General features: G+C 36.9%; 1 protein-coding gene across 1 annotated transcript; it reads left to right on the top strand.

Moving 5' to 3' along the window:
* Positions 1-2464: 2464 nt before the first annotated feature.
* LOC130048604 (uncharacterized) lies at positions 2465-3478 on the top strand. The gene has a single exon (XM_056145579.1). The coding sequence runs from the start codon at positions 2465-2467 to the stop codon at positions 3476-3478; it is 1014 nt and encodes a 337-aa protein (XP_056001554.1).
* Positions 3479-12194: the final 8716 nt, after the last annotated feature.

The following is a 12194-nucleotide window of genomic DNA, read 5'->3' as shown; positions in this document are numbered from 1 at the left end:
ACTTCCTAGGAAATGTTAAGGTGCAGCAGACGAAAAACAAAATTCATCTACGCTAGGCCAGTCAGAACTCCTGCTGAAAGGGTCATGGCTCCTCCTACCACAACGGCCCAGACCTCGCATCCGGTTTAAGTACACCATTCAGTTAGCCAGCCTACTCAACCACTAGTTGAGGCCCTTGCCACGCTATCTGTGGGGGAATACGCCCAGCAACCAGCGTCTCTGCCAGCCTCAGAGCTGCCTCCTACACCTGTAGTACTGGATGCACCATCAGGAAACTCAGGTGAAAATCCCTTATTAAGCATTACCGATGAGCTTGGGGTTCATGTCCCCCAGGCCATCAAGGAAAAAATCTGGTCAAAACAATATATTGATCTGTCCAAAGTCCTTCATACGGAATCAGATACACATGATGTTCACAAATTATCCATTGTAGAAGGTCAACTGGTTATCGCACCCAAAACTAAGCCAAATAAGATTACTACTATTCAAAGTTGGGTAGACACATTTTTGATATTTTCAAGGATTTATCTCGCTAGCCACCCGTCAGACATTCAGGGAATATTAAAATACACACACATGGTACGACTAGGCTACAGTAGAAATACTAATGGGAACTGGCTGGAATATGATAGACAGTTCCGCCTTAAAATGTCAAGAAACTCTTCCTTATCATTCGGATCCATTGACGCAGAACTATGCCTTTTATACATTCAGTCTGAACTCCATCCCACTGTACATCAGCCTAAATCATCATCATTCAAGTGTTTTGACTACAACCTGAAAGGTTCATGTTCCAAACCCCAGTGTTCTTTCCAACATGCGTGCACGCACTGTAACAAGTCTCATCCGCGTATACACTGCTGGTCTTGCTAATCATTTTAATTTCCTAGGTAAAACCCATCCCAAACAAACTCAGGATAGCGACGTAATACTCAACAGCTTAACTTTAGATCGAATTCCAGTCATTTGAATGCAGGTCAGGCAAAGTTATACATGTACCCAACAACCTAACGCTAATTTTCGACCCTATCGCCCAAAGCAGTACCAATCAACTACGTTGAAACCTTTCGGTCAAAGTATAACTTTGATTTAATTTGACCTCCACCAGTCAGTCAGATCATTAACTACATCACATACCTCCTAGCAAGTCAAGCTTCATACTCAACAGTAAGATGCTATTTAAGCAGTATTAGCTACAAAATTTAGTTAGAGGGGGTATTGACAACACTAAAACCTTCATAGTTAAGAAAATGCTGGAAGGTTTCCATAGGCTAAATCCAGCTAAGATACCTACGATACCCATTTTCCTTGCCAATGTTGAATAAGATATCTATTTTACCCAGTGTGCTCTAACTCATACGAAGCTACAATGTTCTCAACTCCCTTTCAATTGCATTTTTTGCAATATCTAAAGGCTTTCAGAGACGTTGGAGCTCTATCCTGGGGATATGTTCTATGCAACTTATGTCACTCTGAATTTCGTGGGATCAGCACAAGTTAGGGCAAATTGAGAGTGACATCATTTCATTGGAATCATCTTTCCCAATGGATACCACCTCAACTGAATTTCAGAAGGCTTCTAGAATTATAACCACTTATAACACGGCCTTGAATTCCGATCGTAAAAAGGTCTAACAAGAGAAATTCCAGCGTGATGGCATCCTTGATAGAAACAATGAAGCTCGTACATACCATACTGAGCGATCTTCTACTACCATCAAGAAGACTCGCTCTAGACACTTCAAACGAAGGAAAACCATCACTATTAACGACAAAAACTCTACTGACATATGCCCGGTTTTGAATGTTTCCAGTGTCAATCTCTCGAATTATGAGACTTCATTTCTTTCCAAGGGCCTCAACTTCTGCCCTACTCCACGTGGAGTCAATGATCAACAAATAAGAGAGGACACTAGAGCATTCTTCCGCCGACTACGGCTTAAGGAACATTTATCCCGCAAGGACTCCAAAGATAACAGTGCCTCCCCATCCCAAGATGCAATTGACATTTTAGAGAGGCATCCTCTCTACAGACCCAAAAACACTTGGGAATCACCTCCAGGCAAATGTGGAGCTTTGGAGTCTTACATTGAGGCGGTCGAGGAAGAAATAAACAAAATCCTTTTAAAGACGGATTCAACCCGAGATAATCGCGGCAAAGACGAAAGGTCGGCATTGCAAACATTAACAAATCGGAATAATATTGTCATTAAAAAGGCAGACAAAGGTTCTACTGTTGTTGTCATGGACAAAGACAAGTACCTAAACGAGGCTCATAGACAGCTCTCAGACGAACGCTTTTATAAAACGTTACAGCCTGACCCCACCGAAGAGTTCTCTACCAAGATCACCGAAACCCTCCAGCAAATGTACAACAAGAGCAAGATCGGTGACAGTGTTTTTGGGAGCGCTTTGTTCTAACAACTGTAGACCAGAACTACTGCCTAAAATTCACAAAAAAGACATGCCAGGCCGTCCTATAGTCAACACCATCGGACATCCCAAGGAGAAAATCTCTGAATTCATTGATTTATATTTCCGTCAGTACGTAGAAGATTTACCATCATATTTGAAGGACAACACTGATTACCTTAATAAAACACCCTCATCAGGCCTACCAGACCATACCCTCCTTGTGACCATGGATGTTACTTCACTTTACACTAACATTCCACATGACGAGGGTATCGAGACGTGTAGAGAGGTTTGGAACAACAGGGTAATTAAATGTCCTTCAACCGAATCACTCATTCATCTTCTTGAACATGTCCTCCAGTTCAATAACTTCATGTTCAATGGTGAACACTACCTGCAAATAAGTGGCAGAGCTATGGGAACAAAAATGGCACCATCGTATGCCAACATCTTTATGGGGAGACTGGAACGTAGACTTCTACATTATTCACCAGTTAAACCCCTTAGCTGGCTACGTTTTATAGATGACATTGAGATGAAGTGGGTTAACGGTCGTGAAAGCCTGGACGATTTTATCGAGATGGCAAACTCTTTCCAAAATTTCATCAAGTTTACTGTGGAAATTTCCACCTCAAAGAACACTTTTCTGGATACCACAGCTACATTTAGAAACGGGGAAATTGAGTTTAATCTCCACACCAAACCCACTGACTCTCATTTATACCTTATGCCATCTAGTTGTCATCCACCCCACACTTTCAAAGGTGTGCCTAATGGTTTGGCTACGCGAATCCGCCGCATCTGCTCTACTCCCACTATTTTCCAAGAACAAGGAACAATCCTCAAAACTCATCTCACTAACAGAGGATATGATCATTGTAAAGTACAATCCGCGATTGATGAGATGTCACTACAGGACCGACAGTCCCTCCTCCAGTATAAAGAAAAACCTCAGAATGACAGGGTTCCATTGGTCACTACGTATCATCTCGCCCTCAAGAACATCAACGGTATTCTGAAGAAACATTCTGCATGCCAACAAACGAATGGCTGGTGTTTTTAAGGAACTACCGATGGCATCCTTCAGACGTCCCAGAAACCTGAAGGACATGATAGTAAGGACCAAACTGGATTACCCTTTACCCAATGGAGGTTTCAAAACATGCTCAGACCTCAGATGTCAACTATGCAAATATAGCTCAGACACTGAGGGTTTTAGCAGTCCTGTCACGGGTCGCAGTTATAAAATATTGGGAAACTTTTCCTGCAAAACCAATAACTCCATCTATCCCATCAGTTGCGATGTCTGCCAGAAGCAGTACATAGGAGAAACAACAGACCTTCGCAGACGGGTCAACAACCACCGGTCCTCCATCAGAACGAAAAAAGATTTGCCAGTAGCAACACATTTCAATGGCAATAACCACCAGTGGGAGGACATGACAGTAGTGGTTATTGATCATGACCCTGGTTGGTCTGATACCGAGAGAAAGCAGACGGAAACATTCTGGATGCACAGGTTGAAGTCGCAGCGGGTAGGTCGCTACAAGACTAAATCCCTAGCTTTCATATTACACCCTCTCCGATTCTACGTGCCTGTAATCAATATTTAAGGATGTTAAAACTCGGTATCAAATGCAACTAGTTCATGAAAAAAGACTAATACCAATAGAAACAGAAATGACTTAACGATTATTTGCTTTTATTCATATACGCTATCGATTATTAAAATCTTTCATTAGATAATGAGAGAGAGAGAGAGAGAGAGAGAGAGAGAGAGAGAGAGAGAGAGAGAGAGAGAGAGAGGAAAGAGAGAGAGAGAGAGAGAGAGAGATAGATAGCATTGGTAATCATTGATTATAATATTCATGAATGTATGCAGATACTGGAAGTTTAATACGTTCAGTATAAATTTTGAAAGTACAATTTCTTTCTGATTAATCATCAATCCCCTTTCATTGTGATTTTTTTTTACTTTTCCATATTGTTTTCTTTACACATTAAATTTTTCCGCTGGCACGGGTTAGGACTAATGGATGAGCCCCCCCCCCCTCCACCCACCCCCCTTCTAAAATGAGGTTACGTGCTTAGCTGTCTATCTCCCTCTCAGTCAAAAATAAAATAAATACAAGCTATATATACTACAACATCATTGAATTTACTGGATTATTTTTCGATTTAATCTTCATAATACATGTTTATGCAAGTGGACTATCTAGGCATTTTCCCCATCTTTGCTAGCCAAGATTATTCGTCCACGAAGGCACACTTGACCCAATACCCATTGCTAGCGGAGAGGAGATGAATTTTACCCCGTATTATGTTATAATTGACCAAAACCTAGTACGTTTGTTTTACAACTTTAATTCAGAAGACGGGCAAGTTTGTGAGTCACTGAATAAACAAGAAAACGTCTGCATTTTTATTTCAATCGTTGTCAACTGTATACTTTGTGATATTTCAAGAGAATGTAGGAAAACAAGTCACAGGAAAATAAGTCATGGAAAAAGGTCACGGATAAAAAGTCACAGGAAAAAAAGTCACAATATACATTTTGTATAAAAATCACATAGATGTAGGAAAAAAAGTCACAATATATATTTTGTATTTGAAAAGTCACAATATATATTTTGTATTAAAAAAGTCACAATATATATTATATCATATGTATAGGGAAAAATTCATAGCATATATTTTGATAGAAAGGGTCACATATACAAAGGGGGAGCAAGTCACAGTATATATATTTTGAAAGAAAACTACATGTATATATAGAAAAAAGTCAATTATATATGGAGAAAAGTTTTACTTAAATATGATTCAAAGTTATAAAATTCCATGGTTTTTTTTTTTAATCATTTGCAACAGAGTTTATATATTTTAATGTTAAAACAAACAAATAACCCCAATAAAAAGTAATTAACTTTTAAATATTTATAACAGTTGTTGACAGGGACTGTTGAGATTAATTAGTGGCTTCACAAGGCACCTTTCCCCTTTTCTAGACAGTGTATTTCCTGTATAAGTAGACAAAATGGCATCAATTTACAATCTTTGAAGCCATACATACATGTAGGATGAAGGAAAACATATATATTAGTGGTCATACGCACTCTTTATACATATTGTGACTTTTTTCCTGTGACTTTTTTTTCCTGTGGCTTATTTTCCTGTGACTTTTTTTCCTACCCAGATTGTGACTTTATTTCCTGTGACTTTTTTTCCTGTGACTTTTTTCCCGTTTACCTTTCAAGACTACATGTACTCAATTCAATTTATTGGATTTCATCACCATTATGCAATGGTAAGCAAAATATAAAGACAAAAAGCTGTTATATATATAATACATGCGTGTAATAAAGTATTTATCAAGTTAAAAAAAATCGTGTTATTATTAATGTGAAGTATGGGCATTCTAGGTGGTGGAGCACATTTTATTTTATTACTTTCTTAATGAAAGTACGGAGTTTTCTAAAGGTTTGTTTAAAAGTAAAAATAGTTTTAATTTTTATTTGCTTAGGTGATAAAATTTTTATTCTTTGCTCACCTATATACATGATTAATATCTGTTTTGTCAATCAATAATCGAACATCAATATCATCAATAAAATGTTCATACAAAGCACATTTACTGGAGTTCGATAAATCCCATATTTTGTTTGTTTGTATGTTTCTTTTCTTTTTTTTTTTTTTTCACGCATTCTTCCATCAATCATTGTATACAAATTAAAAAATCCACTTTCACTTCCTCCCAAAAATGACCAGAAACTAATAAATGTAAAATGTTAGTGCTTAATTTTACTAGTCATTATTATCAACTGTTTAGTCATAATTAAAGCGTGCAGGCCACGCCTACCGTTTCATGTAAACCATTCACAATCATTTACAAAGCGTGCAAGCCACGCCTACCGTTTCGTGCAAATCGTGCAGACCGTTCAGGAAATGGGAAGCGTTTCGTGCAAATCGTTCCGTGCAAACCGTTCAGCGTTCCGTGCAAGAATCGTTTCGTTTCGTTCCGTGCAAGTGGTGTAGTAGTACGCTTCAGGGTCTGTACTTATTATTATCTTTATAAATTATTTATTCTTAATGCATGGTTAAAATAGAATCTCTCTGGGTACGAGTTAGCTTTGCTATTTGTCAACGTAATTGGGTTAACTCGTTCCACTTGAGATTAATTAAGTTTATTATTTTTCATTTCGGACATTTTGGATCAGGTCTTTTGACTAAAAAGGCATGTCCTAATTGGTTCCACCTTTTAACATTGATTGGCAAGCCTAAAGACCAAAAATGTGTAGTCTGCGTTGTAAATACGTTTGTAGATTAGTGTAGCTGTAGTGCTCGATGTATTTATATGTAGTTTTTGTTATTATGCTCTGTTGATATTGACCACGCCTCTGGTGTGTCCAAGGGTCCGTGTTTGCCCAACTATCTATTTTGTATTGCTTGTAGGAGTTATGAGATTGATCACTGTTCGTTATCTTCACCTTGCATTATGTAATTATTTTCGTTTGTCCTGAATAAGGGACGTGTCGTCCCTAAAATTTGACAATCTGGTTGTTCGTGTCGTTGGTCATTTTAGTGCTTTGTAAAACTTATACGGTACCAATTTTGATGCACCAGATGCGCATTTCGACAAATAATGTCTCTTCAGTGATGATCAACCGAAATGTTTGAAATCCGAAATAACTATGAAGTTTTAGAGCTAAATATAGCCAAAAACAGCCTGCCAAAAAGTGGAGTCAAATTCGTCCAAGGATAAGAGCTATGCATGAGGGAGATAATCCTTAATTTTGAAATGAATTTCTAAATTTTATAACAGCAATTAAATATACATCCGTATTTTCAAGCTAGTACCGAAGTACTTAGCTACTGGGCTGTAGAGACCCTCGGGGACTAACAGTCCACAAGCAGAGGCCTTGACCCAGGGGTCATAATGTAAAACTTATACGGTACCAATTTTGATGCACCAGATGCGCATTTCGACAAATAATGTCTCTTCAGTGATGCTCAATCGAAATGTTTGAAATCTGAAATAACTATGAAGTTTTAGGGCTATATATATATATATATATATATATATATATATATATATATATATATATATATATATAAAGCACTAAATAATTATTTAGTGCTTTATATATTAATTAATTGATTTTCACATGTATCGTTTAGATCCTAGGGGTAAACGTAAGGTTGGGTGTTATAATTGTTTGTTTGTGCTTTATATATATATATATATATATATATATATATATATATATATATATATATATATATATATATATTGTTTACAGGCTGCACTTAGAATCCCACGTGCCAGACCGGTATTTCCATTGGGAAATGATTCAACTTCACTTGTACAATTACAGACACGTGACGTCTATGATCATTTCTGTGAAAAGGTTGGGAATCTAGGGAAATACTTTGATTCTGATGCACCATGTCCACCCTCAAGTACATCAAACCAGTAAGATTCCCACATGAACAGAAATCCTGCTTTCAATAGTTGCATTGAAGTGTTTGGGGAAGAAGACTCGCGTGCTACCAACGGAAATCAGAAAATCTACAAGATGTAAATGCTAAGAATGTTTGTATTTTAGTTTTGTTTTGCATTCTTTGCGACAGTGTCACATGTAAATATAATTAATGTCAACTTTATTGAGTGATATTAAAGCATCTATATTTTCCCTGAATGATGAGCGATAGAGCTCTCATATTTGACATATGTATTTTCGGTACCAAAGTTTCTAAAACGTTTCATACTTTCTGAAGTATATTTAAGGTGGGATTTTCATAGTTTGTATACATATGTATATCCATTGTTATGGCAAGACCTTCTAATTGACGCCTTGTTGCTTGAAATTCTGACCTTGACCTACTCCAGAACAGCAAGATTTTTTTAAAAATTATTTTTCAACAAACATTTTGTATATATTTCATAGATTTGATATATCCCTGTGAGTTCGAAATATAGGACACCACAGAGTCGTCCACTTCTGCTTCATACTTAGATATTTTATTGAAAGTAGACATTAACGGCAAACTGACAACTCAACTGTATGACAAACGGGTTGATTTCAGCTTCTCCATCGTCAACTTCCCATATCTATGTAGCAATATTCCATTATCACCTGCATATGGTGTTTACATATCTCAACTGATTCGATACGCAAGAGCTTGTTCTGCGTATAAGCAGTTTTTAAATCAAGGCAAGCTACTGGCAAACAAGTTGATGGTGCTGGGGTTTCAACAGTCTCGTTTAAAGTCAGCATATGCATATTATATGGTCTTTATAACAATTTAGTTTGTCAATACAACCTATCATTTGGTCAAATGCTGTCTGACTTGTTTCATACAGATTGTTAGGTCGTTCTTCGCACATTGATTTTGACTACAGATAACTCCGTTTACTTGATCAGGATACAGGGCTCACGACGGGTGTGACCGGTCGACATGGGATGCTTACTCCTCCTAAGCACCTGATCCAACCTCTGATGTGTCCAGGGGTCCGTGTTTGCCCAACTATCTACTTTGTATTGCTTATAGGATTTATGAGATTGATCACTGTTCGTTATCTTCACCTTCCACACTTTCTAGTATGTATTGCTTATGGGAGTTATGAGATTGAACGCTGTTCGTAATCTTCAACTTTCTTGAAAGGTATTTCGTGGATTATTTTTCACTCAATATTATCTACTTCTAAGAGCTCACTCCATTTTGTTTTGCCTGTTGTCACAGATGAATTTTTGTTTAAAAGTTTCTAAGAGCACATGAATTTTTTTTTTTTTTTTACATTTCAATACATTTGTACCCTGTATATGTTTGACATTATAAATGGATTTACCAGCTAATGTTTGGACGACTTTTTGATCCAAGTCTATTGCATAAATGCTGCTTGCATATTCTAAGAAATTGGTTTTCACATTCGGATAAATATCACAAAAAAGTTCCATATCTAAAAAGCTACCATCTTCTTCAATGATTTATGTGTCTAATTTTACTGTCAAAGAGTTTGATTGAAATTGATAAAAAATTGTTGTTCAAACGACAAATTTTAAATGTCAGCAGTTTAAAAAAGTGCTAATTCATATATATATATATATATATATATATATATATATATATAAATTAGTTGTGGATATTAAGGAAATCAATGGACTTAAATGAACATACAGGAGAGGAAACTCCAGCATATCAGTTAGTGTCCCTGACAACATTTTTTTAGTATACATGTAGATAATTGATTATCTATGAAATATTTTTAAAAAAATCAGTATCAATAATTAACCAGGTTTTTTTTATCATATTATTATTTCATCCAGTGAATAAAATTCCCCTGGGAGATTATAAGACTCTCTTATGAGTAGACATGAAATATAAGGTGATTCCACCCGAGGGTTGCAAAAAAAGCTGTGAAACCCGAGGCTTTGCCGAGGGTTTTACCGCTTTTTTGCAACCCCGAGGGTGGAATCACCTTAATATTTCATGGCAACTCATAAGAGAGTATTTTTCTCTCATATTTCTAGAGTTTTCCGTTTTCCTTGTGCCTAGCGACGCCATTTTGAGAATTTTCCAATTAATTAATTTTTCGCTGTACATTAAAAATAACACCAGAATCGAATTCTACGACCATCTATTTGGCAACTACGTTGCCGACAAAAAATCGACCGTCGAGTGTATAAGTGAATTGTATTAGAGTTATTCCTCTTTGAATAAATCAATAATCAGTGTGATGCGTGACGTAACTCGACAGTCCATCAGCGCGAAACATTTTGACAGACCTAATCAGAATATGAGACAGAACTAATCAGAATATTAATCCACAACTGCACGTTTTTTTTTCTTAGAGGAGCATTGATATTGCTATTGAGCAGTTATTTAATGACGAGTGTGTGAAGAGAGATTCCAAGTAGTTTTTGTTGGTGAATATGGACATGGCTAGACTTTCGTTTTCCACGCGTGCAAGGACTCGAGTCTCATGGACATTGAAGGCACTTATTTCACCTGAGACACGGACAGTAGACGTTGACAGAGTGAATGTGGAGGTAGGCCTAGAACTAATAGACCGTGTGGGCTGGGTTTCTGTGAACTGGCATAATGCACCGGATGACATCTAGGTGTATGAGGAATTTGTGACTGTTGTTGAGTGTGCAGTAATTGTTCAAGGAATGTGTAATTTTGTGTCTGGTCACATACACCTGGACATTATCAGGGACATTACAATCTGTCATTTTTTTGTACAAGAGCTTTGCAGACGCTAGTGTTTGTCAATCGAGGCGAGGTAAGTTGCAAGCTATAGTTGTGTATTGATTATGACGTCACGGGATATGTAAGATAAACGTCACGTGATATGAAAGATAGAAATATCTTACATACCTTTCTTTCATAGAATATCTGTATCTTACATATGTAGATATGAGAGAAATATTTCTATCATGCGCAAAATTTAATTGAATAAAGATTTTGCAAAAACCTATAGCATCAGATGATGATAGATCAACCTTAAGAAAGGGTTACCCACCTATATGAATCATATGATTATAAGATAAAGGTGTATATGCAATAGCATTTGATTATGTACAAACATTTTGTAGTTCAACCCCATCGTCGGATACCCGGGGCTGATCTCGTCACGTGATGAGTAGAAGACGAGATCACCCGTGTGTATCCGACGATGGTTCAACCCAGGATTTGAATGCAACTATCCAAAACTCATTTCTTAAGGATTTCAAGAGTAAATTGACATACACTGTAGTCAATCCCACAAGGTATGAACCTAGTTAGTTCAAGGCCAGGTATTAAGTTATTCAACCCCATGTTTGTAGAAATAAGATGCCGTATCCAAAATAATTTAATTGATGCTGTGAAAGAGTTTAGATTAATCATCTTCACACCTCCATTTTTATATTTCTTAACAAGGACCGTTCCTTACAATTGAAAAGAACAGGGTTTTTTCTACTTCTTTACAATATAACACAGACGGGTTGGGGATAAACATAAAAATATGATTCAACATGGGTAGAACTAATGTTTTATAACTGTAATATTGCCAATGAGGGTAATTGTCTTTTCCCAAGACCATGTTAGTTATATTAGTGTTTCGGAATTCCCAGGTTGTGTGAATTCAAGTTTGAGTATGCCGTGACCCTTTTGGGGCTAGATTATGGTCACAATGTGCGGTCATTTCTTATGGGAATAAACATTTTTTTTAAATCTCTTAAAAATCACAACAGTCGAACAACTAGGCCAATATGACCCAGGTGTGCGATTTATCCCACGGGCCTCTTGATATATATGATACACCGCTTAATTTCGTATGACAATGGTCTGTGCTATTATTTTTCATCTTTACGTGCACATTGAAATAACCGTCGGGGCTTGAAACAGTTCAGGTAAGTGAAGTTTCTTAATGAAATTAAAAAAGTAAATATTGACTGACACATAAAAACAATTGAGATTTATGAGGTAAAATAACGAACAATGATCAGTTTTATAAATCCTATATAAAGAATACAAAAATGAGAAAAGGGCAAACACGAACCTTTAAAGACACAAGACATGGAATGATGTTTAGAAGGAATGGACATGAGGTTCATGCACTACAGACCTAAAGATGACCTTTGACGCACATTTCATTATTCATGCCTAAGACACACCTCACTCAGAGAGAGCCTGGTTAGGGCTATTTTTACGACGTCCTTTTTATGGCAGGCAGTTTAGTTTATATGCGTGTGTGAGAGGACAGTTGATCTACTCTAACATTGTCTCTAGTCTTC

Source organism: Ostrea edulis, chromosome 7 (assembly GCF_947568905.1).
Source record: "Ostrea edulis chromosome 7, xbOstEdul1.1, whole genome shotgun sequence".
In the NCBI taxonomy this organism is placed as follows: domain Eukaryota; kingdom Metazoa; phylum Mollusca; class Bivalvia; order Ostreida; family Ostreidae; genus Ostrea; species Ostrea edulis.
This window is presented reverse-complemented; position numbering and strand designations above follow the sequence as displayed.